The sequence below is a fragment of the Antechinus flavipes genome, chromosome 1 (genome assembly GCF_016432865.1).
Source record: "Antechinus flavipes isolate AdamAnt ecotype Samford, QLD, Australia chromosome 1, AdamAnt_v2, whole genome shotgun sequence".
Classification (NCBI taxonomy): Eukaryota; Metazoa; Chordata; class Mammalia; order Dasyuromorphia; family Dasyuridae; genus Antechinus; species Antechinus flavipes.
This window is the reverse complement of record NC_067398.1, coordinates 462,793,115-462,820,953: the sequence shown is the minus strand read 5'-3', so window position 1 is coordinate 462,820,953 and position 27,839 is coordinate 462,793,115. Positions and strand designations below refer to the sequence as shown.

The 27,839-nt window shown below is 33.6% G+C and overlaps 1 protein-coding gene across 1 annotated transcript in view; it reads left to right on the top strand.

The window, feature by feature from the left end:
- The window catches only part of RAB2A (RAB2A, member RAS oncogene family), a 93,575-nt gene extending 66,313 nt beyond the window's left edge, over positions 1-27,262 (top strand). Inside the window, exons 6-8 of the mRNA XM_051970150.1 lie at positions 928-1,039; positions 23,812-23,880; positions 25,907-27,262. Of these exons, the coding sequence (XP_051826110.1) occupies positions 928-1,039; positions 23,812-23,880; positions 25,907-26,002 (277 nt within the window). The 3' untranslated portion in view covers positions 26,003-27,262. The remainder of the gene's footprint in view (positions 1-927; positions 1,040-23,811; positions 23,881-25,906) is intronic.
- The last annotated feature ends 577 nt before the right edge of the window (positions 27,263-27,839 follow it).

The following is a 27,839-nucleotide window of genomic DNA, read 5'->3' as shown; positions in this document are numbered from 1 at the left end:
ACTATGTACCCTCTATCAAATTACATGCCTTCTCAAGAAGAGAGTAGAGGAGAAAAGGTCGAATTCAGAATTTTAAAAAGCAATATTTTTTTTACATGTAATTGGGGGAAAACTTTTAAAATATTAAATGGAAAATTAATCTGGTATTGGGGGATACAAAATAGATTAGAGTGGTGAATGGCTGGAAACAAAGAAATTGAAAAGACTTGTCATAGGTGTAGTGATAATGGCTTCAAGAATCTTTAAAAATACTGTCCCAGGTTTGAATCCATTATTTCTATGTATCTATTTTTAAAATGTATTTATTCTTCCAGATTTTCTTCTTAAGCTTTATTTCAGCAAACTAAATTATGGGGAGAATAAAGGCAGCTTACTAAATTATCATGTTAGTGATCACACTGGTTAGTAAGAATCTTAAGTAGAATTTAATTCTACTAAAGTACAATGCCCTTTCCAGTATGCCATGATACTTTCAGTTTATTGCATCTGTCATATGAACATTCTCAGACAGCATATAGGAATATCTTTCTTTTTTTGCAATATTTTAATTGTTATGATTTGGAGTCAAAAAATAGGTTCAAATACCTTTGCCTTTGGGCAGGACATGTAGTGTCTTTGGACCTGTTTCTTCTCATGTAAAAGATAGAGATTGAACTAAATTATCTTTAAAATTCCTTACAATTCTAAAGTTTTGTGGGGGAGAGGGGGTTCATTAATTAGATTATATATTCCTTTAAGGTTGTAATGTGCCTTGTACATTTTTGTATCTCTCATAGCATCTAATGACATAACTTGCTCTTAATAGATTGCTGTGTTCATTTTTTAAAAAATTATTCATAGAAATATAGAGCCCATGAGTTTTCTCTCATGGATTTTTTTTTTCCTTCTGATGGTTGGTAACGTGATCGTTTTCTTCCTTAACTTTAGTGATTTAGAATCTAGAAGAGAAGTTAAAAAAGAAGAAGGTGAAGCTTTTGCCCGAGAACATGGACTTATCTTTATGGAAACTTCTGCTAAGACTGCTTCCAATGTAGAAGAGGTAAGTGGACTGCCCTTTTAAGTATTTAAATTTTTTTGTGTAATGGAAATGTGTTTACATACTTGATACTTAGGACACAATATAGGGTCTTGAGCTATTTTAAATTGGGTATAATTTCCTGAATTTTTTTTGACATTTCAACTTTTTAATAAGGTAAAATGAGTCAGAATATTACTCAGTTTTTGTTTCTGTGCTTCCAGCAAATATGGTAAGATATTTTTAAAATTTGAAAGGGACCTCAGAAATAATCAAGTTCATCTCTTCATGCTACCCTCCTATGTATTTTTTATATTTGTACTTTTACTGCTGTAAAAAATACTGATGTAATTTTTTTTTTTTTTACCAGATCTCCTTTCAATTTTACCTTTACAAATTAAAAGAAACTAAACCCCCCCCCCCCTCCTTTTTTCCCAAGGGAAAAATTAAAATCTTTCTTTTTGCATAATTGGGACACAGCTCCTTAACTATTTATTATATTATTTAACTATTAATTTAACTATAGTAAATCCAAGGTAGAATTGATCTTTGTTACACTTTGACTTAAAAATATTGATATTATTTTGTTAAAACATACGTGATTTATTAGGTTCTGTCCTTATTCTTGAAGAGGAAAATAATTTGTATCTTCTTTTATGTGGTATAAGCTCAAATATTTATAGGATATTCTGTTAAAATAAAAGCAAGAGATGCAACATCATGTTGTAAGAGAATGACTAGCCTAGTGATCACAAAGTCCTGAGTTTAAGTCCTTCCTTACACACTTACCTGATCCCAGACAAGTCTCTTGGGTATGCCCAGGCGACTCTCCGTAAGACAAGCTACTGATTTGCCTTAGCAAAAACTACTTTGTGTCAGACCGGGTAGTCCTTAGACAATATTCTTTATACAGACCCATATTTGAAGGTGTTTTTGTGCCAGCTTGGTCTAGGAACTTGTATTCTACTAGCAGAGCATTTGAGAACACAGTACTATTTTCATAGCAGATTAACAGATAATTTCCAGCTATTTTAAACTGACTAAATAGTCTTCTTATGTTTGTGTTTTTAGTCATGAAAAAGCTTTTATTTCTTTTTTGCATAACACAGTTGTGAAAATATGCTTTAAAGTAATTCATCATACCACATCATGAGAGAGTAATTTGCTGTTTGGTTTATTTTTGTGGTTTATTTTATTTTGACTCAGTATTTAGATTTTTTAAAAATTGCACATAAGTACATTTACATATTTTCACAAATGGGAATAATTTTTCCCAAAATGCAAATTGAAGACTATTATTTAAGGAATTGAATGCTTGTAGAGTAATTTAGGGGAAGATGTAAAATGCAAGTAAGAGTAGCTTTAATTTATTTAGAAATTTTTATTAATATAACTATTTATTCTGTGACCAACACTGTCATACTATAGACATATAAGTTTAGATAAGAGACTTTGATAATTCAAGTGCAGCCATCCTAAACCTATCAAAATACTTCCCATGAAGTATTTTCATAAATTAATGCATTAAACAAAAATTACTTTGAAAAAAATGAAGCAATCTAGGTGTAACTAGTATGAAATAATGTCACTACATATAACATTTTATACTTTACAGAGTGCTTTCACATACATTATCTTCTTTGATTCTCACAGCAAATCTACTAGGGAGATTCAATGATTTGCACACAGTTGCACATAGTCCCAGGTATTAAGCGAAAGTAGATCTTTTTGTCTGTCAGATGCTGTTACTATGTTTTACTAATCCATAATTACTTGCTAATTTGGAAGAGTACACAACTCATTTTTCAAGCCCTTAATGTGGAATAGAGTTCTAAGCATTATCTCCATTTTGTCATCAGAACTATTTTTATTTCCAAAAAAAAAAAAAAAAAATGATCCTGGTAAGAAAATAGACCTAGAAGAACAGAGCTGACATAAATCTTTCCAACCTTCTTAATAACAGCACAAGAATAATAAGGCAATCAGTGAGTCAGTCCACCAATTCCTTTATCCATAAAGTACAGTTGCTCTTTCTACTGCAACAGGCTGTCATACAATAAACACAAACAACTATTTGCTATAGCTGTGGAACTAAAAGAAATATGTTACAAATAGTCTGATGTAACTCTATAATTCCCATCATTTTACATTGAGTAAATTGAGGCCAAAAAATTTGCTTATACCCAAGGTTATACAGAAACATACCCGATAATAATATTGAAAGTAGTTACCCAGTCAGTATGTGATGGATGTTTATTGGTTTTTGTTTTTTTTAAGAAACCTAAAACTGAAAACAATCCCCATTTTGCCCCATTTTTCAAACAAAAGGTATACTTTACAACAATATCAATAGTCTCAAAATTTCAAGGAGTTAAAGAATGTTTTATAAGTTTTTGTAGGTTTTCAGTTCCCTTTGTCTTACTCTGTACTTTCTTGATATTAGTACTAAAAGTTGTTTTTTTAATCCTTTGCTTTTTAGTCACCTAATCCTATACTATCCTTTGTAAATAACATTTGGAGGATTATAGTAGGGAAGGGATTTTTGATATCATTGTTGTAATGTTCTGATTGGTTTTCTGGAGGTCTCTGTAGCAGCCTTTGTTTCAGCAAAGTAATCATCACAGGAGTAGCTAGGTATTAAAATCCAAATTCTTTATTGTCTCCTTGCCTGGGGCTCTGCTAGTTTTCTGGAGATCCTTCAGACTGCCCTTGGTCTCAGTGGAGAAAGCAAGAGGACAGGCCAGCCACCACAGTGGTGTGAGATGGAGTGAATCTGTCTCTTGAATTCTAGGGCTTGTGCTTCAGCCTCCAGCCACCACAAAGGTGGACGATGGAAAGAATCTGTGTCTCAGGTCCTGCTTATTATAATTACATCATTGTAGGTATGAATCTTGTAGAACTATATTAAATACTAAGTACAAGTACTGAATGAGACTATTAATCACCATGCTACACTAGATAACCATTGTCCATTTATTCCATTTAGTCAGTACCTTGTAAGAATCCTGCAAGAGTTCTGGCCCATAACTTCTCCTGCTTTTTTTTTTTGTTTTGTTTTAGAACATAAGTGTCATGCCCTCCCTGACTTAAGGAGGTGAGAACCCCAAAAAGGAGGTGATCACGCCCTCCCTGATGTTTCAGGAAGGGAGATGAAAATACCAAAGAAATGTGGAATCAAAGCAGAGTAGCAGGTTTCTGAAGGGTTTTACTTGAAACAGATATACATAAATCCATCAACATGGGAGTTATTACATAAGCACATAGCAATATACACAGGCTAGTAGTACAAACTATGAATCAACATGAGGAATTATACATGTCCATAAGTTCTAGAAATAGTCCAAAGCTAATCTATTGTCCATTACTTCATGTATCAGGGAATTCAATAATTACTGCAAGTTTTGAAGTCCTGTATCAGTCTTATGTCTCAGGGAATCCAATAATTCCTGCAAGTTTTGAAGTTCTGTTAATAATCTTATTATCAGCCATGTTCTTTCAGTGTCAGATTTTTTTAGGTGTTATTTGTTTCAAGGTTTTTCTCTTTTTCTGTCTCAAGGTGCTTGTTGGCACCATCTGATTCCTTCTCCATCTGTAGAGATACAAGCAAACTCTTCTCCAAAGCAGTTAACCTATCTAATACCTTCCATTCACCAATTTCTGAATTTCTCTTCATCATCTGGCAATTACATTGGAGTTGCTCGCACTGGACACTGTTCTTCTGCTGGGTTAAAAAGCCTGCATTCTCCCCAATTGTATTCCGTTTCTCCCATTGTTTTTTTGGCGAATTGATTATGTAATCCCTTTGTTCCATGAAATTGCTTCTCTGCTGATTAGAAGATCAATACTCTTGATACGATCAAAGACTCTCTGGGTGAAACCTAGGCTGCCATTATGCCCCACCTGTTTTTTGTTTGAGGTCTTGGAGCTGGGCCCCCTTCTCTCATTTCCCTGGGTCAACCTACATTTTTAAGACCCAGTGGAAGCCTCTATTGCATTTTGTACATAGGGTTTTAGGTCTTGTTCTCCTACCCTGTCCTCTCTATCTCTATGCCAACATTGAGTTTTCAGATGTCCTACTTTACCACAATGAAAGCACCGACAAGTCTTGCCAAGAGGAATCCTTTCTTTCCATGTTCTGCATCATAGCCTAGGCATAGAAGGCATTTGTGCCCACTGTGGCACAGCGTCTTATGATCTCCTCTAAAGGAGCATCTTTGTGTAGTCCCAGAATGATTCTTCTACAAACCTCATTAGCATTTTCCTTCACCAGTTGTCTTATAATTTTTCTCCATCATTCGTATGACAGCTGTTTCCAGACATCTCACAAAATCAGCTAAGGGTTCATTTGGACTTTGCTCTATATTTGTGAAGGCTTCTCCTCTATCTTTTCCTGGGAGGAAGCCCCATGTTTTGATAGCAGCAGCAATTTGCTCATATGCTGTCAAAGGAAATTAATCTGTACTGAAGTATCTGTATACTGACCCTTTATCTGCTAATTGGTCAAAGGTGATTTGTATATTAACTCCAGTTTGCCTATTTTGTTGGACTTGTATTCTACGTAGTTCACTATATTCTGAAAGCCACAGCAAGTTTTGTCTAGGTTCTAAACATGTCCTTGCTATGGATTTCCAATCACTGGGGGTTAAAATTTCATAAGCCAAATTCTCTAATATCATCTTAACATAAAATGATATAGCACCATAAAGAGTGTAACCCTTTTTCAAATCCTTGATTTTTTTTTTCCAGATTAAAAGGAGTGTATCTTCTCCTTTGTTTGACTGCTGAAGAGTCAAACTGCATTTATTTTTAAATCAGATATATCCTGCCCTTTTTTGCTTTAGCTAGTGCATTTTGTAATCTTGTCATAGGCTGCTTCATAGGTGGTGCTGATTGTGTCACTGCCCCTCCCCATTCTCCTCCCTCTACCTATGAAAGGTTAATTGAGGGGGAGAGGTCAGGGGATGGGGAATGTCCTAACTCCTGCTGTGAAGCACCACATTGCTTAATTTCATCAGAATTATACTTAACTCCTTTCTTGTGTAATTCTTCATGCTTTTCATCTAGTTTGTCAGTATCCTAACTCTCTTGCACTTTCTTCTTTTTCCTTATTTTATAACTTATGTAATTTCCTAAAGCCAGTTGTATTAACTTATATGTATAGAGTGTTTCTTTAAGAATTGAATCAGGGTCATTATCATTGTAATATTCACTTAGTTGCTCTCCTACTAATTTCCACTTGTCTGTATCTAATTCTTCTTCCTTAGAGAACCAAGGAGATGTGTATGATAATGTTTCTAAAAGTTCAATGATCTGCTCCCAAGTTACAATCAAGCCTTGATTTTTTTATGAGTTTAACTATGCTTTCAACACATTTTCCTTAAGTGAAAAATAAGTCTGTTTTCTAAACATTTGTCCCATTTCAGTTGAAAACACTACTTCAGCCTTAACAAAGTTTCCTTCTTGTCTATTTTTGTACTCACCCTAATTCTGGTTACACATGTAGGTCCTTAGTCCCATGTTTGGAGGCCAAAATGTAGTGTTCTTGTTGGTTTTCTGGAAGTCTCTGAACAGCCTTCTTTTCAGTAGAGTAATCAACAGGTAAATAACCAAGTGTTAAAAGTCCAAATCCTTTATTATCTCCTTCACAATCTAGTTTCCTTGCCTGGGCCCTGGGCTAGCTTTCTTGAGAGCCTTTCAGACTAGTCTTGGTCTCAGAGGGGGAAGTGCAGGAGGCCAGCCCCGCATGATGGTGTGAGGTGGAATGAATGTCTCTCCTTGGCTCTGAAAGGTTGAGCTCCAGTCCTCTTGTCTTCTCTGGCTCTGACCCTGGCTGAGTTTGTACCAGCTTATATGTTTTATTCTAATTATATTATCATAGATGTGAATCTTTTAGATCTATATTAAGTACTAAGTTACATGTACTGAAGTAGAGAACTATTAATCACCATGATTAACTAGATAACCATTATATTATCAATTCCACTGAGTTAGCAACTTGTAAGAATCCTTGTTTCAAGTGCAGAGTTCTAGCCCGTAACAATTGTTTCAACACTTTGTATTGAGGCTCAGAGAAGTGACATACCCCTTGTGCCACACAAATATCAAAAAAGCAGAGGGTAGATTTGAACTCATGTCTTTTGACTTGATAGACAGTGATCTTTATACTATGTACTTCCTTGGGTACCTGATGAAAATTAGTTGATTGGCTTTTGACATTTTATATCATATTTCCCTTTGATATGAAAACTTATTGCAGTGGACAGATAACCAACTTAAGAATCAGGATTATCTGGTTTTGAGTGCTAGTTTCACCTGTGATAAAAACTGGTGGTGTGACTTTGGACAAGTCAGTGCCCCTGACAACTTTGACCAAGCTGCATTAAGGAATAGTTGAGTATCTTGACTTGTAGACATTTCTTCTAGAAATGTATGAATGAAATCACAAGTCTGAACAAGAACAATTCCCTTATTTGCAAAGCCCAAGAGACGATACGTTTAGAGGGCTAGGCTGTCCTTGGCATCAGGAAGACCTATATTCACATACTAGCCCCAGTGACCATTGGCAAGTCATAAAAGCAATAAAGGGAATTTCCCTCCACCAATAAAATCACTGAAGTCTTCCCCTCTCAAACAAACCAGAACCTAATTGGAAAATTAGCAAAATCACCACATTAAAATTCTTGGTGTTTTGTTTTGTTTTGTTTTTTGTTTGTTTGGGGTTTTTTCCTGCATCTTTTTCTTGTGTTTATCATGGATTTTAGTATCTGTAAGCAAATAGAATACTTGAGGAAGATGTGGCTAGAAGTGCAAAGAAATTAAGTTTCCATAATGTTTAAATGGACTTAATAAAGGCAACAATTTAAAATAATGTTAGTATGCTGTAGTTAAGATTCTTATAAAGAACAAAAAATATTTACAGATAGAGCAGATTTTATATATTGACTTGTGTATGTCAGCAAAATGACATTCTGAACCAGAATGGAAAGAAACTTCACAGATGAAAAGACTATACAGAAAATTTCCTCTTTACTTTAGGGGATTTTCAAGGATAGATAAGCTGCAGGCAAAGTGACTACATTATATTAGTCTAATGTGATAGACCTTGTCACAGTGATCTGGGTCTATAGACTTATATTAAAGTTTAACAATAACAACCTTTATGCTACAGGTAGTTGGTAATTAGGAGAAAAAAATCCCCCTCATAGGGGGAAAAAAAGGTAACTTCCATGATAATGTCCTTCTACATCTTGCAGCCATCTGTCATTATGTACTTGACTTTGTGACTTTTTTTAGTCTGATATTTGTCATAACTAGTTTGTATTAAGAAACTGTTACTGTACCAAATGAAAATGAAATACACTTTTGCATATAACTTTTAACATTCTTAGAACACTCTCCATTCAAAAGAATACTAAGAAGTCTAATCCCAGGTAATATTCCTTATTTAATATCCTATTAGAAATAATGAAAGATTGTTAGCTTTGTTGTTTTTAATCAGTCATCAGATCAGATCACTAGTTCTTATTTGTTGACCTTTCCTTAAGTATAGCAACACATTAGAGATAGAGAAGGGAAATTATATAGTTATTTAAGGAAGAGTTTGAGAGTTAAAGGAGCTGGATTCTGCCATGCTCAAGCTGTGCCACTCTACTACAACTTTAATGTACTAGTTACTCAAATTCAAACCCTCATCCCCATCTCCTGGCCTTCCTCAGAGAGGCTTTGGACTCTATACCTAGAACTACCCTGGAATCTTAAAGGGTAGGTTTCATCTTATATTGCATCTCTTATTCCTCTTCCACTCCTATCAGAATTTGGACTCTTTCCTTGGAACGATCTTTAGCTCTGATAGGTAAGCGTTTGCCTTATATTGCCTAGATTCAGGTCTCCACCGTGCTTTCCACTGTCTCTAAACCATTCTCTAGGGTACTTTCTCCACCTACTTTTAGTGACCTATTTTTGTGTTATTTTCAGTCAAAGACTATCTTGCTTGCATGTATTTGTATCCAAATGCTTAGCATTATATCTGACACATTGTGAGTATTTATAAATGCTTCATATGTTTCTGTTTTCTTCTCCAAATAGAGTACAATAACTTTGAAATAACAAGAAAATTAGAGCCATCTAAAAATGCCAGTCCTTGTAGGTAGTGAGTTTTCCTCCATTGGATGCATTCAAGCACTTTGGAAAGGATTACTAGTCAGGTAGGATTGGGTGATTAAATAGCTTCAGAGTTTTTGGTAGCTCTTAGATTATTTAAAATTGGAATTGTGAAATCCCATTGGGAAGCTAATTTTATGAAACATGAGTCAGATGTCAATAGTAGCAGTTCACATTTTTATAGTGCTTTAAATTGTCAAAGCACTTTCATCACAAACAGTCCATTGTAAGTGAGAGAATATATGCTCTTGTTTTATAGAAACTTAAGCATATATAGTTAAATGGCTGGTCACATATAATTATCCAAAACATCATTCTAATCCAGGTTCCTAACTAGAAGCCTAGTACCGTATCCACTATAGCATACTGCTTGCTTCTCAGTGTGCTTTTCTTGGTATATTATTATAGTTTTCATTCTTATTTACATGGAAGTAAATAAATTTGAAGCTTCATTTTAGGAGCACAATCCTTTTTATTATTAGGGAAAGTAAAGAGCAATTATACCAAGGAAGGGGGAAAACCCTTTCAGATTTAGCACTTTACAAGAACATTCAAGATATGAGAGAACACTTTCATTTAGATTGATTACAAGGTTTCTAAATAAGAGAGAAGTATTATAATATCATAGATATAGAATATCATATAATGTTGTGTCATTGTGAAGATGAGAAAATTGAGGACTAGAGATAGACAATTCTGAGTTTATACAGGGGAAATAGAAACACTGGAATTTGAACAAAGATCAGCAGATCTTACCTATTCTGCAATAGTGATCTAATATTTATTCTAACAGGGAGGATGAATTGGGAGGGGAGGAGGTGTGGGAATTTTGGAGACAATGGTTATTAAATTAGACCAGGCAAGAGTTGATAAACAGTTGATGATTATATGAAAGGAAAGAAGATAGATTCAAAAGATTTTAAAGTTAAGAATTAATAAGATTTGTCAGCAACCATAAAATGTAATGAAATGAAGAGGGTAGAAATTAGGATTCATGTAAGAAATGACCAGCAGGATGATTTCAGAGAGGCCTGGAGAGACTTACATGAACTGATGCTAAGTGAAATGAGCAGAACCAGATCATTATACACGGCAACAAGACCATACAACGATCAGTTCTGATGGACTCAACAATGAGATGACTGAAACCAGTTCCACTTGTTCAGTGGTGAAGAGGGCCATATACACCCAGAGAGAAGATTATGGGAAATGAGTGTGGATCACAACCTAGCATTTTTACTCTTTCTGTTATTGTTTGCTTGCATTTTTGTTTTCCTTCTCAAGTTATTTTTACATTCATTCTAAATCAAATTTTTTTCTTATGTAGCAAGATAATTGTTTAAATATGTATACATATATTGGATTTAACATATATTTTAGCATATTTAATATGTATTGGACTACCTGCCATCTAGGGAAAGGGATAAGAGGAAGGAGGGGGAAATTTGGAATAAAAGGTTCTGCAAGGGTCAAGATTGAAAAATAACCCATGCATATGTGTTGTAAATAGAAAGCCACAGCAATGAAAATAAATAATTGTGCTTAGTAAATAAATAATATGAATATAAATTATGAATACATATAACAAATAAAAATCATATAAATAAATTATGTATTTATATAATGTAAATAATAAATGACATAACGTACCCAACAAGATACAGGCCCTACTCTTCTGCTTACAAAAAATGCCCAAATCTCTTCCATCTGAAACACTTGGAGTTCCCACTAGCTGTCATCTCATATCCTCTTTTTTGTGGTTAAACTTCTTGCAAAAGCTATCTACACTTATTTTCACTTATTCACCTCTTCTTCTGCAGTTTAGTTTCAGACTTTGATCATTCAATTGAAATTACTCTCTCCAGAATTATCAGTGATATAATTGACAGACCTAACTGCTTTTTCCCAATCATCATTCTTCTTAACCTTTACCACCTTTGACTTTCTTCATCAGTTTCTGAATAGTCTCTCCTTCCTGGATCTTATTGACAGTAGTCTTTGTTTTCCTCCTGTTTATCTGAGTCCTCCCAAAGATCTTCATCCATGTCATACTCACAAACTATGGTTATTTTCCAGGGCTATCAGTTACCATTTATTAAGTACTTAACTTTGTTCTAGATGCTATTCTAAGCTCTAGATAGACAAAGAAAAATAAAAACATGTTCTCTGTCCTCAAGGAGCTCACATTTAATGAGAGGGACACTATATGCAAACTATACAAATAATACAATAAACAAATACAAAACATACAATAAATGAAGTGATCTCAGAGATAAGTCAAGACCAGAGAATTTAGGGAAGAGGATCAGGAAAAGCCTCCTTCAAAAGATGAAATTTGAGCCTAAGACTGAAAGGGAGCCAGAGAAGTTAGGAAGCAAAAATAAAGAAGGTAAGTGTTAACCAATTAACAGGAGTGTTAACATAGTGTTGGGAAAAGTCCTTTGCCCTCTTTGAGCCTCAATTGGTACATTTCTAAAATGGGGAACTTGAGAAGTTTCAGGCACCTTTACAGCTTTAGCCCTAGGTCAAGAGAAGCTGCATTCAGTTCCTGGTCCAGTCCTTTGCCACCAATGAGACTCTAGAGAAGTCACTTACTCTATATCTCCCTTTTCCCTACTGTTATATATAAGGTCATCTGCTTCACTTTTCCTCCCTCCAAACCCCAAGAGTCTCATCACTGTACACTTGTAGAGTTGCCCAGATAAGGGGCTTCAGAGACAGAAAATACTGTGACTTTGGGCCTCACTCTCCAACACTCTTCATTCTACACACTCCAAAATAACTATCTCAACCTTGACTTTTCACACCTTAAATGCATGTATGATAGAGAGCAGTCGCATCCTATTGAAGGTCAAACAGTATTCACTCCAGCATCATAAGAGTCCTGCAATACCAGTTCTCACTGCAAGTAGTGCAATTCAGTCTTTGTCCTGAACTCCCTCTATTTTGGTTATCTCATTTGCTCCTGTGAGTTCAGTTATCTCTATGCTGACATTCCCAGTATATTATTTAACTTTATTCTCTCCTATACAGCCTCTTGGATATCTCAAATTGCACGTTCTAAAGTCATCTCATACCAAAACAGAACTTTATCTTTCTTTTCAAACCCTACATTCACTACATTCTTCATATTTCTCAAGGTGCCCATGTGGTTCCTGTCAAACAGGCAGCTTTGAATTTCATCCATTCACCTTCACAATATCTTTCATATACATCCCTTTTCCTTTGGCCATAGACATCATCCCAATTCATGCCTTCTAATTTACTTTCTCCCTGGATTGTGACAAAATGGCATACTGCTGTATCTGTTTGCATAAAGTCTCTACTTATTTTAATCCATCTCCATTGAGCTGGAAAAGTGATCTTCCTAAAACACAAGTCTGGTTTCTAGTTTAAAAAAACCAATCTAATGGCTCTTTACTGCGTCCAATCTCAAATATAAAATCCCCTGCGAAGCTTTGAAAGTTCCTCATGACCTGTTTGTTTCCTATCTTTCCAGTCTTTGAAATTCTCTTCTCCTCAATACAGGGGATCCAATTGTATTACTTTTCTCCCATGCTGCTTCACTTACATCTCTTTTTCCCTGTCTTCTTCAAAATTCAGCTGTACTCAGCTTCAAGAGGCCTTTCCTGGTCTACCAGCTGTTAGTACTTTCCCCTCTGAGATTACTTTTTATCTTAGTATGTATGTATCTTGCACATACCTAATTATTTAAATTTTATCTTATCATTCGAATGTGAGCCCTGTAAAGGCAGGTGCAAGTGTTGCCTTTCTTTTTCCCCAGTACTTAGCACAGGTCCTGGCACATAGTAAATGTGTAACAAAGGCAAACCCTTTCTAGAAGTTTCTCAATGAATAGAGTATAAACTACAGTACAATAGATTTTATAATAAAAGCAGCTAACATTTATATAACAGGATTTGCAAAGCATTTTACATGTATTATTTAGACTCGCAATCATCCTGTGAGTTTAGTGGGTGCTATCATCACTGTTTTATTAATGAAGAAACTTAATCAGTTTCATAGGTTCATAGGAAAGGATAATAGGTTATTTACTTCGAGATGAGGCAGAAGATGGCATGGAGCAATAATTTTCAGCCACTAAGTTTGAGCTATTCAGGGAAAAAATCATTTGTTTGCCTTTTAATGAGGAGGGCCCACATTAATTAAAATACCTATTTGCCAAGAATTGTGATAGACTCCCATCTGACCAAATTTAGGTGACCATCTTATCTTTTCATAAGAAATGAAACATGTAGTTAAAAAACTGCAACTACTTTCTTCAGTGTTTTTGCAGATTATAACTCGGTTTTTTTATATAGTTTCTGTCCCATATTCATCCCCAATTCTTCCATAATAGATCTACTCAAACTTCTGGTTGCATTCTAACTACTAATAAATGTCATTATAATATTTATTTATTTTTTTTTAATTTTTATTTAATAATTACTTTATATTGACACTCGTTTCTGTTCCAATTTTTTTTCCCTCCCTCCTTCCACCCCCTCCCCTAGATGGCAAGCAGTCCTTTATATGTTGGATATGTTGCAGTATATCCTAGATACAATATATGTTTGCAGAACCGAACAGTTCTCTTGTTGCATAGGGAGAATTGGATTCAGAAGGTATAAATAACCCGGGAAGAAAAACAAAAATGCAGATAGTTCACATTCGTTTCCCAGTGTTCTTTCTTTGGGTGTAGCTGCTTTTGTCCGTCATTTATCAATTGAAACTCAGATCTCTTTGTCAAAGAAATCCCCTTCCATCAAAATATGTCCTCATACAATATCGTTGTCGAAGTGTATAATGATCTCCTGGTTCTGCTCATTTCACTTAGCATCAGTTCATGTAAGTCTCGCCAGTCCTCTCTGTATTCATCCTGCTGGTCATTTCTTACAGAACAATAATATTCCATAACATTCATATACCATAATTTACCCAGCCATTCTCCAATTGATGGGCATCCATTCATTTTCCAGTTTCTAGCCACTACAAACAGGGCTGCTACAAACATTTTGGCACATACAGGTCCCTTTCCCTTCTTTAGTATTTCTTTGGGATATAAGCCCAATAGAAACACTGCTGGATCAAAGGGTATGCACAATTTGATAATTTTTTGGGCATAATTCCAGATTGCTCTCCAGAATGGTTGGATTCGTTCACAACTCCACCAACAATGCAATAGTGTCCCAGTTTTCCCGCATCCCCTCCAACATTCATCATTATTTTTTCCTGTCATCTTAGCCAATCTGACAGGTGTGTAGTGGTATCTCAGAGTTGTCTTAATTTGCATTTCTCTGATCAATAATGATTTGGAACACGCTTTCATATGAGTGGTAATAGTTTCAATTTCATCCTCTGAAAATTTTCTGTTCATATCCTTTGACCATTTATCAATTGGAGAATGGCTTGATTTCTTATAAATTTGAGTCAGTTCTCTATATATTTTGGAAATGAGGCCTTTATCAGAACCTTTAACTGTGAAAATGTTTTCCCAGTTTGTTGCTTCCCTTCTAATCTTGTTTGCATTAGTTTTATTTGTACAAAGGCTTTTTAATTTGATGTAATCGAAATTTTCTATTTTGTGATCAGTAATGGTCTCTAGTTCATCTTTGGTCACAAATTTCTTTCTCCTCCACAAGTCTGAGAGATAAACTATTCTATGTTCCTCTAATTTATTTATAATCTCGTTCTTTATGCCTAGGTCATAGACCCATTTTGATCTCATTATAATATTTAGCTATGCATGTTACCCCTTGATCTTAGTACATGCCTGGCCTTTACTCCTTTTTCATTTCCTAGGCAATGCTTTGTTCCACTTTTGATGTGCACATTATTATTGGTAATTCACCAAAACCTACCTTTCTCACCATGAATTACCTCTATAACCCAGTTTTTAGTTTCAGAAATAAGTGTTCCAAGTTTTCATTACCAAGATTTAAAGTCACATAGCATTTTTAGGAAACTATTGATGTTTCTTTTGAATAAAGATTTCTCTCCTTTTAATTAAGATTCCTTAATTAAGGAATTAACATTCCTTAAATGTTCTCTCCTTACATTTAAAATGTGTTTAATGTAAGAAAACACATTAAAGTTGTGTAAAATGTGTAGTTTTAAGCCAGATTCTTTAGAATGGTCATGACTGGCTTGATGAGGCCTAATAGTTTAGAGTGAGTCCTACACAATGTTGTCTGTGAATTAGAGCATCTAAAGAAATTTAATATCTGTGAAGAATTTCACTTCTATCTGGGTAGTACACAAGATATTCTGTATGACCAGAGCTATTTTGTTTAGCACGTGAGATATTGAAGTTTTAAGATCTGAATATTATGTCTTCAAGGATGAAAATGTATTGCTATTGAAATGCTGGCAAATTTGTTCCATTTTCCAATTAATTTGGGATCCTCTTTCCAGACTTAATTTATATACACATACACACACACACACTCATAGGATACTCATACAGTTCAGCTTTCATGTCAGATTTTTCTTTAAGCTTCTTTTCTACTCTCCTGCTTTTTACTACTTATAGGACATTGTTCCTACCTTCCCTATCCTTTTCTAACATTGCTACTCTTAAGTCAGCATTGCCTTTGACTTCTATGGGAACAGTTTACCAAAGATATCAGATGTTGATTGGATGAAGCAGTTAATACAATCTTTCTTTTGAGGTACCTGCTTTAGGGAATGGTAATAGTAACAATAGTCATTGTTTTCAATGTTATCCTTTTCAGTCTTCAGCTTTAGAAGCAATAAGTTAGATTGGAATATACTATCTTATTTTCTCCTCATCTTTTATTGTTCATTTGACTTTTGACATATGTACTTTATTATCTGAGTTCACAGACAGTTGGGAGATGACCATTCTTTACCCTCATAGTAATCAGTCACCTGTTTTCTGTTATATTGTTCATGCTTGCTATGTCCATCACCTTCCAACTTAAAGGTCTTTTTGAAATAATACATGATAAAGGGTCTGCAAGCCTTTTGATTTATCCCAAACTATATTAATCAACATATTTTTCACTGCTCTTGGTTTGGAACAAAAGTTCTTAATCTTTTTTGGGGGGGAGGGGGAGAGGAGAGGAGTAGGATGGTTGGAAATCACAGACCACTTTGGCAGTCCAGTGAAGCTTATAAACCATTACTTAAAATAGTGTTGTTATTTTTTAATAGAAATACAAGGGCAGCTAGGTGGCGCAGTGGATAGAGCACCAGTCCTGAAGTCAGGAGGACCTGAGTTCAAATATGATCTCAGACACTTCACAATTCCTAGATGTGTGACTCTGGGCAAGTCGCTTAACCCCAATTGCCTCAGAAAAATGTGCACAGGCACACACACACACACACACACACACACACACACACACCCCTTTACAGAGAAGACCAGTTATACTGAAACAATTATAAAAATAGCTTTAATAAAAACCAAGCTCACAGTTCTCATGTTTAAAAGATGTTGTGTAAGCTTCTCTTGGTAAAACTTCTCTACCTCTTCATCTTTCGCAATAGGTCTTGATACTTATGCTGAAGTTATCTTTGTTATCTTTTGCTTTTGGTCATAATGAACTTTGTACAAAGTTGACCAAAAAACTGAAATGTCTTTATTTTTTTTTTTCAGGATTTAAATAATTGGAATAATATTTATTGTTCATGAGTAGATAAAGCCAATATAATAAAAATGGACAATTTTATCTAATCTATACTCAGTGACATTCCAGTTAAGTTACTTGAAAATTACCCGAATTAGGAAAAAAAAATAACAACAACAAAGTTACTTTGGAAGAACAAAAGGTCAGGAATCTCAAAAAAAGGAGGGGAAAGATGTAAAGGGAGATTCAGCAGTATCACACCTTAAAATGTATAGCATTGTTGAAGTATAAAATGGACCACAAAATGTCTTGTTACCTTTGAATATGTGTTAAAATCAGTTCTGACAACTATTGTAGTATTTGCCTTTCCAAAGAAAATCTATAAACTATCTTTCCATTTAACTACAATTTGTTTCTGTCTTTTGTTTCATTTATATAGGAAGGATGTCACTGTTGATACAGTTCAGCACTTCAGTGTATTAACTCATTGGTCATTAGACAAAGATTTCATATTTGGCATGTCTATTAATGAATTGATATTTATAACTAACCTTATAAAGATGTAACTTATGCAGTTCTTTTTCTTTGGTTATTTAAATGTTTAGAATATGATAAAACAAAATTTTATTTGAAAGGAGCTATGATTATTAGCTCTCTGCCACCATTTCTACTTCATTACTACTATCACTTAGGGAGATGGTAAGGAGTTGAATAACATTTGGAGAAATACATTTTGAGTGTAACACTAGCATTAGCTCTAGAAAAAATTCAACTCTGATACTGTATGAAAGCATATGTGACTTATTAATAATTTGGGCAAGTCATTTAAACTTCCTGGATCTCATCTATAAAATGAAGGGGTGGAACTAGACAACCCATTTTGTAATTTCCTGTTTTTAATGCATTTCCATGACCTAAGAAAACTTCCTTATAAGCTAAAGTTGAATTAATGACTATTCTGAGGTTTGACTACTGAGCGAATTCTCATTCTCTCTAGCTGCATTAAAATCCCCACATCATTTTCAGCTAAACTTCTCTATAGCCATCTTCCCACTATCTTGTATTTGTTAGTCATTCCTTTTCAAATTCATTCATACATAGATCTCCTAATAAATTCAATCTACTAAATGTTGCCCAGCCTTCTAGCCTATAAATGTTGAATATCATCAGCATATGGGTTATCTCTCCCAATTTTTTATCATCTACAAACCTGACAGGCATGACATCTCTATGTTTACTATTCAACATTTTAATCAGTGACTCTCTGGAACATTGCATTACAGACCACTTTGAGTTAGCTTGTACTGTGAAAGAGCTTCATTTGAGAAGAAGGGCTAAATTTGAGAAATTTAAAAAATTAAAATTTGTCCATTGCTTTTCCAAAATTTTGGTAAATTATACCTACACCATTCCCCTAATTTTCCATTTGAGTTTCCTTGTCAGAAATTAGATTAGGCTGACATCACTTGTCTTTAATAATGTCATAATTGATCTGTTTTTAACTACTCCTATATGTTTTATTAATCTCTGAAATAATACAATCTAATATTTTGCTGAGTCAGTCACTGGCCTGTTAGTTTGCTGACTCAGTATTGATACTTGATTATGTATCCTTGTGTTTAAAAGGAATTGGGAGGAATATGAAATTGTATTCCATCCATTGTCTCTCAGTCATTTATCTGATCCTTGACAAATACATACGGCTTTCTCTTTCAGAGCATATTCATTCTCTTTGGTAATGATTAAGAAATGTTTAAACTTAAGTGAAATACTGGAGCGGCCAATTCCAAATGAGGTTCCTTAACTTCAATATAGCCACCAGATGGCAGTATGTTACGTAAAGACAAAAAAATATTACTTTGTAGTAATAGGGAAAGCATTTCAATATTTTTGTACTGTTATATATTTTAATTGTATGTATCTCACCACACAGTTATCATCTGTTTCCACTTTACATATATATTCCCCTGCCTTTTTTTTTTTTTTTGATCTATTTTAAGGCAGCTTATGTCTTCATTCCTTATGATAACTAACTTAACTTTGACTTCCAATTTTTGAGTGAAAGTTCATTTACTATGTATATTTACTGTGGGATATATTGTTATCTAATAAATAAGACTAAGTTACAAATTTTCTTGGCTTTTTTTTAATGCTTTACTACATACATTATATAAGTGGTTTATTGTATGATTAAGAATAATTTTATTTATATTTCTTATAAGATGTGTGTGACACACACACACACACACACCAAAGTCAGATATGTTGTTGATATTGCCTAAGTTATGTTCTCAGGACTTGAAAGACCAACAAATAGGGAAGAGTGCTAATGGATTAGAAATTAAGAACCTAGAATTTAATCAGGGTGGCCTAAAGACAGCTATTATTTTTTAATATTGAGGAAGAAGAAATATTGATAAAGAATAAATGGAAGTGACAGTTTCATAGTCATTGATTTATCTGGTACTAGTCAATTGTTGGTTTAATGTTGACTTTAGATAAAAGTAATATAAAAAGGGACAGCAGCCTCAAGGTTAGAAAAAGGCACCTGAGTTCAAGATAACCTTCTGATATATACTGGTTATGTGACCCTGGGCAAATCATTTAACCTTGCAATGTTCTAGGCAATTAAGACAAAAATAACTTTTTTGAGAAACGAATTGTTTGAACTGTTAAATATTTTATCTTCTCACAACAACACATTTTCCACTTGTAGTTCTTAATGACCTCTCTGATGCTTTCATTAAAAATTTTCTACTTAAATCCATATTTCATAGGATTGGACTAGATAATATTTAAAAATTCACGCAGATTGTGTGATCATAGATAGAGCTGAAAAGGAGCTTAAGTTAGCTAATCCAACTCTTCATTTTCCAGATTAGAAAACTGAGGGATTGAATAATCTTACCAAAGTTGCCCCAATTAGGAGGCAGGTAACTGAAAATTAAACTCATCAATACCATTCTTATTTTATTTAACTTTTTAAAATAAATATTTCTTATTTTTAATGCTTCCCTAATTTCTTGATTAAATCTAATTTCATTATTGCTGAACCATCACTGTGAAATGTTCTTATACAAGGATGCTATTAAGGAATGGTACCACTTTTGGGGTTTTGAATTTTGTTTTGAGTTCTTGTCCTGTGCCTATTCTTACTTACTCTGTCAACAAATTATTCTGGCCTGTTGAACTCTTCTTTGCCTGCTCTGAATATTGTAATCTAGGATGTTAAATAAGCAATCCATCTAAAGGCAAAAAAGGAAAAAAAAACCTCTCCTTGTTAGTAGATTAGTGTATCATCTTTTAACATCTGCCTTGATTTTTCAGAGGCTTTTGTTTCTTGATTCTTGGGTATCTTCCAATTTGTTGAAGTTGTATAAATATCTAGATAAGTAAAATGTTATTGTAGCTGTTAAGAAATAAGATTTTGAACAAGGCAATTTACAATTGAAACTCCATTTAGGGGCAAGTAAGTGAGTCAGTGAGTAGAGCATTGACCTGAAGTTGGAAGGACTTGAGTTCAAATTCAGCCTAAAATATGTAGCACATACTAGCTGTGTGACCCTAGGCAAATAATTTTGACCCCAACTGCCTTACCAAAACAAAATAGAAGAAACATTTTTGCTTATTTTAAATAGCAGTGGTAAGACTTTTTAATTTGACATGATTATATTACTTTTTGGGAAATATTATACTATTTGTTTATTTCTTGTCCCCTGGTAAGTAAGCTATTTTCTAAATAAGCTTAATAGGATATGCCCTTTCCCCACAAAAGTCAGAATTTTCTCAAATTTAAACACAAATGATCATTTTCCAAGGCTTAATAAAATGTTATTTTTAGAAGTGTGATTCACATACAAGTCTTTATAAGGCCTTTCTGAAACTAGCCTGTTGACCATTTCTTATAGAACAATAATATAAAACCTGTATCTGAATCCTTCCTCCCATTTCAGTAGCTGCTTGACCAGTAGAACAAGTCATTTCCCTTAAGTTCATAACCATCTTCAGAAACCTTCAACTACACAGAGTAAGAATACTGATAATTATACTAACTACTTTAAAGAGTCATTAAGTTCAGACGGGTATTTTGTAGTTCGTAAAAATTACATAAATGTCTTTTTAAAAATAGCTTTTTATTATCAAAATATATGCAAAGATAGTTTTTGATATTCGCCCTTGCAAAACCTTGTATTCCAAATTTTTCTCCCTCTCTTCCTTCTGCCCCATTCCCTAGACAATCCACTATATGTTAGATTTGTACAATTCTTCTGTATATTTCCACATTTATCGAGGTGCACAAGAAAATTCATATCAAAAAGGGAAAAATATGAGATGGAAAACAAAAAGCAAGCAAACAGCAACAAAAGGTAAAATACTATGTGATCCACAATCAGTCCCTACAGTCCTCCTTTGGGATGCAGATGGCTTTCTTTGTCTCTTGAATTGACCTGAATCACTTCATTGTTGAAAAGAGCCAAGTCCATCACAGCTGATCATTGCATAACCTTGTACAGTGTTCTTGGTTCTACTCACTTCACTTAGCATCAATTCATGTAAGTCTCTCCAGGCCTTTCTGAAATCATTGTGCTGATCATTTCTTATATACAATAACATTCCATAGCATTCACTTATTTAGCCATTCCCCAACTGATGGATATCCACTCAGTTTCCAGTTCCCTGCCACTACAAACATTTTGAGTCCTTTTCCCTGTTTTTTTTTTTGTTTGTTTGTTTTTGTTTTGTTTTTTGTTTTTTTTTTGGTTATTGTTGTTTGTTTGCTGAGGCAGTTGGGGTTAAGTGACTTGCCCAGGGTCACACAGCTAGGGAAATGTTAAGTGTATGAGGTCAGATTTGAACTTAGGTCCTCCTGATTTCAGGGCTGGTGTTCTATCCATGCCATCAGTTTAGCTGCCCCTGTTTTCCTTGTTTTATGGTCTCTTTGGGATGGAGACCTAGTAGAGATACTTGGATCAATAACTCACAATATATTAGAGATACTGCTGGATCAATAACTCACTAATAATATATTAGTGTCCCAGTTTTCCCATCTTCTCCAATATTTTATCATTATTTTTTCCTGTCATTTTAGCCAATCTGAGAGATGTATATTGGATGTTTGAGAGTATATCTCAGTACATTTGAGAGATATACCTTGGAGTTGTCTTACTTAGCATTTCTTTGATCAGTTATGGTTTAGAGGAATTTTTTAACTTGTTCATCAAAAATTGTCTGTTCATATCCTTTGACTAATAAATGTTATTTTTTTAAGAATCCTACATTTGAGTTATCAAATTTTATAATTGAATGTCATCAATTTTTTTCAAGGAGTTTAGCATTTTCTGTGACTTTTTTTTTTTTTTTTTTTTTGGTGACTTGGTCAAGATTGGGATTAGAAGAGCTTTTTTGCTTTCTCATTAAAATTACCAATATTATCCAGCCACGGCTTTGCAAACTACTTGCTGTTCTTTTTCTCTTTTCCTGTTCTAAACCTTTTTCCTAAAGTTTTCTCCCAGTTATAGGAAGTTAAAAAAAAAATCCAAAATAACTTTATTGTAATGAAAACAGTCCTGTACAATGAATGTTCTACATCTTCTGACTACCAAATGCACACATCTTTAGTCCATTAGTTAGAGGAGCACTTCAAAGTTGTTACCAAAAGAAATCTTTCAAAGTATAATAAATTATTTAATTATTAGTGACTCATGAAGATTTAAATAGTACAGTTTGATTAAGTTGCACTGTTTTAATTGCAAGTAGATTCAGTTAAATTATTTACATAATTTGACACATTTAACAATGCTAAAGTGTAAAGTTGTGTTTAATGTGAGGGTATAACACATTTCTTGGATTTTGTGGTTCTTATGTTTTAGTTAAATATGAAAGTTGATTTCCCCTTAGGAATTCTGGCTTTGTGAATTTTTAAAGCCTTTAATGCTAGTTTTTAGCAAGTCAGGTTTATAAGATCATCATAATAATTGAAATGTTATTGGAAATAGTGATAGCGAAAGAGTAATTTTTTCCTTTTTATATGGGAAAACATCAATTTTGAGGAATGTGAATCAATTCAAAGTTGGATAAAAGCCAATTTTTTTCTTTGCAACTCCAGCACACATTTGAAAAAATACTCACTTCCTAAGTGCCTTATGAATCTACAATGATTAATTCTTCTCATTATTTTGCCGCAAATTCTCATGACCCTCTGTGATGATTCCGATCACCCACTTAAGAGTTTATGCATATTCATATCTCTATTCTTGCCCCAGTCGTTCAAGTCTCCTTCACTGGCTATGGTGTGTGCTTGGTGCAGTAATTGAGCTGCAGTAGATTGATTACTCTGGGGAGCTGTAAGGCCTTTAAAGGTGAAAACATATCAGTCCTGTTAATTAGGAAACAAAGCTCTTGTGGCAAGTTCAGCAGTCAAATGCTTCCAGTGTAGAAATGATTGTTCCTTTCCATGAATCCTGTTTACTTTTTTATATTTGAATTAGATAAGCATTAGTGGGCTTCTGCTTAAGGGATAGAATCCTTGCATGAATTTTTATAAACTCAGGTTGGAGAGCCTTAAAATGCATTATTGATGGTATTAACTAGTTTTTAACATGGTCAAATACAATGTCCTCTAGGAGTTATTTTTATATACTTGATCTTTGTGCCTTTTTTATTTGTAGCTAATTTCTAAATGTTGCATAGTATTGTGATTATTCTGGATTAAATTTTGTGTAAATTTGTAGTAAATTTTGTGTAGTGGGAGAAAATATTAACCTTTTTCAGAGTGATGTGTGTATCTATTGTTTTTTGGGAGTCTGTCATGTAAAACTGAATTAAGATTACAGTTTTTATTGTTAAGACAGTTTTTTTAAAAAAAGATCTTATGATGTTAAATTATTACATAGTTTAAAAGTTACAAGTAATACTGCAAAAGTAATTGTTAATGGTCTACACTCATAACCTTGCTCAGGTTTTGTTTCTATATTTATGTCTGTTTTTACAATAAACTATAGTTTTTCAAAGAATCTAATTTTAGTTTTTTTTTTTTTAATTTAGGCATTTATTAATACAGCAAAAGAAATTTATGAAAAAATCCAAGAAGGAGTTTTTGACATTAATAATGAGGTAATTTCTTTCATTGTCTAATATTTAGTTTTAAAGTAAAAAATCCAAACAGTATGAAATATTAATTTTAAAATGGATGAATTTCATAACAAATCTTTAAGATTATATAAAATTTGTTAAAGATTTACATGAAACAAGGTCTTCATAAGACTTGATAGATTTAATGATATTTGCATATTTATGCTTGACATTTTAGTAGAGTGTCACTAAAAGTTGTGGTGAAAATGGATTAAAGTAAATGACCCTTTTCATCCATACACCAATACAAAATAATATAAATCCCCCAAAGAGGAAAGAAAATCCACTTTCATCCACTTGTCCATATGGTGTCATCTGCTTTCAGGAATAATTTTCCAGTATATAGATAAAGAGAGGCCATGTTGCTGATAACAGATGTACTGCTCTCTGAGCTATCCAGTATATTTTGAAAATTGCACTAAATACAACCCATCAGGTTTTCAGGGGTTTGAATTACTGCATAGTAAGTTCATTATTTGTTCATAATTTATATATAAATATGTGTGTGTGTTCATTATTTATTTGAACATAAATTCAAATAAAACTCTATTGAGCTGATTATTTTATAAAATCTGTTAGCTGATTTCATGAGGTTGTGTTCCACCTGAGGAGATAAATTTCATTGTGCACTGATCATCTTCACTTTTTATAAGAAATCTGTCATGTTGTCCCTACAACAATGAGCTCCATGTAATAAGGACAAGACAGTTTAATTGCCTTTGGATCCCTTCAAGTGCCTAGCACAACATCTTGCACATAGTAGTCACTGTTAATTATTTATTGAATGATTTTGTTAAGTATATTATATGTACATTTTGTTCTGAGGAAACTTTTAGACATCACTGTCTTAATGCTTGCATGGTTAGAAGGGGGAAAGATAGCAATTTTAAAGTTATGAAAACATTATAAAAAACTAGCTATTTTTATTTATTAATGTGACTATAGGACTTGTTAGTTTAAAGGAGATGCCATTCAGAGACTGATGCCATATAAATTGAACAATAATTGGGGCCTCTATTTTAAAAAGCCCCTTCATTGTTTCTGTCTAGTTTCATAAAGTAGCTGACTGCTTTACTGTGCCTTATGGAGCTTTGATTGCAATATGCTGTCAAGAGCCAACAGTCCGTGCTATTTATTTGGCTTAATGCCAAGTCTGGCTCCTTGATTCCTCAAGAAGTTGCTACCAGCCCAGAGGGGGCAAAACCAATGAGCCATAGGGCATGCTTTTTATTAAAGAGGAGTCAAAAGAGCGAAAAGAAACCACATCAGCTGCTGTCAATACTGAGTTAGTGCCAGAAACCCCAAGGCTACTAGTGTTGCAGAACAACTGCCAAGCACTATAAATCTGAGATTTACTGTGACGCAAAGTTTCCTTAAGAGCTTAATTTCTGAAGCTACTGTATTACTTTTCTTAAAGTGTTGTATTTTTAGGTAAAATCCACTTGAGGGAGTGAGGGTTATGATATAAGTGTGAGTTTGATGAATGAAAGAAATCCGCTGTGTGTGGGTTCTTGGCCAGTTGCCATGTCTTTGGGGATCATAGAAATTATTGATGACACAGAACACTCGTATGCCCTTAGCCTATACAGCTGATTCAACATGCAACAGAAATGCTGTAGGGAAAGGAGACATTTTATATTCTGTTATAGCATCACAGGCTTGGAATATTTTTGTCTTTGAAGATTTATTTGAAATAAAATTATGTTTAAAGATTTTACATTACAAGAAACTCAGAACAATCCACAATTCACAACACCTATTTATCCTGAGTTTATTTTGGCTGTCAGGTATCTTTAAATAAAATGCTATGGTGTTTTGTTTTTTAGAGGAAAATTGTTATCAATTTGGCATCTAATTATGACTAGATACTGTTCGATAGCAATACTTGCTAAACTTTGTAATGTGGTGAGTAAGGTGAATTAAAGACTTGCTAAAAAAATATGATTTGTGTTACAGGTTTGTTTTTTCCCGGATGAAATTCACTGTTTTATCCTTTTAATTATTTCAGGCAAATGGCATTAAAATCGGCCCTCAGCATGCTGCTACTAATGCAACACACTCTGGCAGTCAGGGAGGACAACAAGCTGGTGGAGGCTGCTGTTGAGCCTATTTTTGCTTTCTAGGTGCCTGAATGGGGCCTACTAACTTGTTCTTTCACCCTATCTCCCACTGCTCACCTGAGACATGAAACTATTATGAAATGGCTTTGTGTCACAGAAGACTTTATCCTTCAAATTCTTGTATAACTTTGAATAAATGGTTAATGTTCACTTAAAAGACAGATTTTGGAGATTGTATTCATATATATTTGCATTTGATTTCTAGTTTAATTGATGTGATTATTTTTGTTAAATGTTGTCTTGTGCCCTTGACTACAAACTGAATTGTATTAAACACTACAAAAGTCATTGGAGTATTTTAAATCAGTTTGTGTAGTTAGGTTTCCCAAGCACCTCTGGTTACCTAATGTTTAATATTGTAGAACTGTCCTCAAAAAGTTTGTCAATTTTCAAGGCTATAAAGAAAACAGAAGGTCTCTTTTAATTCTGTATTTATCATTTACTTTCTGTATATATAGTTTAACTTGCTTGGGTGTATTTGCCAAGCTAGAATTCTTTAATGCATTTGCATAAATTCTATACTGTTTAGAGCTTGAAAACAATGACTATGGAGGCATTGTTAGGAATTGCTTGGACACTGAATTTTGAACCTTTTTGACATTGTTAGCATGTTCATCTTTTTCTTGTTACTATCAAAGTCCAAGAAGAATGCTTGATGTATAATACTAGAAGCTATATATGTGTTAACCTATTTTAATGCCAAATGTTTGCTGTTTGAACACAATTTCCATAACACCTCTTCAGAAATGCATTAGTTGTTTGCCTTAATGAATACTGTAGATAAAATCACAGTATGAGTGTATAAATACAAGAGGAATTAATATGTGTCAAAATAGCACCACGAAGAATTAATATCTAGATTCAAAGACACATTATGAGGACATTAATCTTTTTCTTAAACATAATAATGTTTTCTGTGTTTTTCATTTATTGACATGATTTCTAAGTATATTTTTCATGCAGGACAGTTTTCCAGCTTAGATGTACAGTGAATGTGTAAAGTTTTTCTTTTAGTGGCAGCCTGTAATCTTTGGTATGGTAAGCATTTTGTCTGTTTTCAAAAGGGATGTGACAATAAATTACCAGAGGAAAAATCCTGATTAAAAAAAAAAAAAGCAAAGGTGGAAAAGCTTTGGTAATTTGCTAAATGTGGTGGTTTTATCTTTTTTTCTTTGTCTTTCCTTTGGCCTATAATGAAATTAATTGTTTTAGCAGTGCAAAATAAAATCCCATATATAAAAGTATTCCTTTTTTATTATACCACATCATTTTTAAATTGTACATGGTTTTGAAAGTTGATTTTCACAAGTATTTGACATGTAAAAATATCCAAGGACTTATCAACTCCTAATGAAATTTATGTTCTCTGCTAACAACTTTAACCTAAAATCATTAACATCCCCTTTCCTTCCCCATTTTAAGAATGGATGTTTAAGAGCAACCTTTATATAACTTATCAACAATTTAGCTTGTTAGATATTGTTGAGATTGTAGGGTTTGTTTGTTTGTTTGTTTGTTTTTCCCAATTGCAAGTATAGGATTTCAATTCCACACAGTGGCACAAAATAGTTTTATCTGAATGGGAATAGAATTTACTTTGATTGCATTCACAGACACTTAAACATACTGTGATTTGGCCTGAAGATTTTATATTTGGCAATAAATCTTGTGGGAAATGGCCTGGAGTTATCTGTCACAGTTTTATTTTAATCTGTTCTTGAAAACAGGGGGGAAAAAAAGCCATTTTGTATACAATTGTCATGTTTCACCCATGTGTCACCAGGTTACTGTGAACTTTTATTTAAAGTAGATATCTGTTTT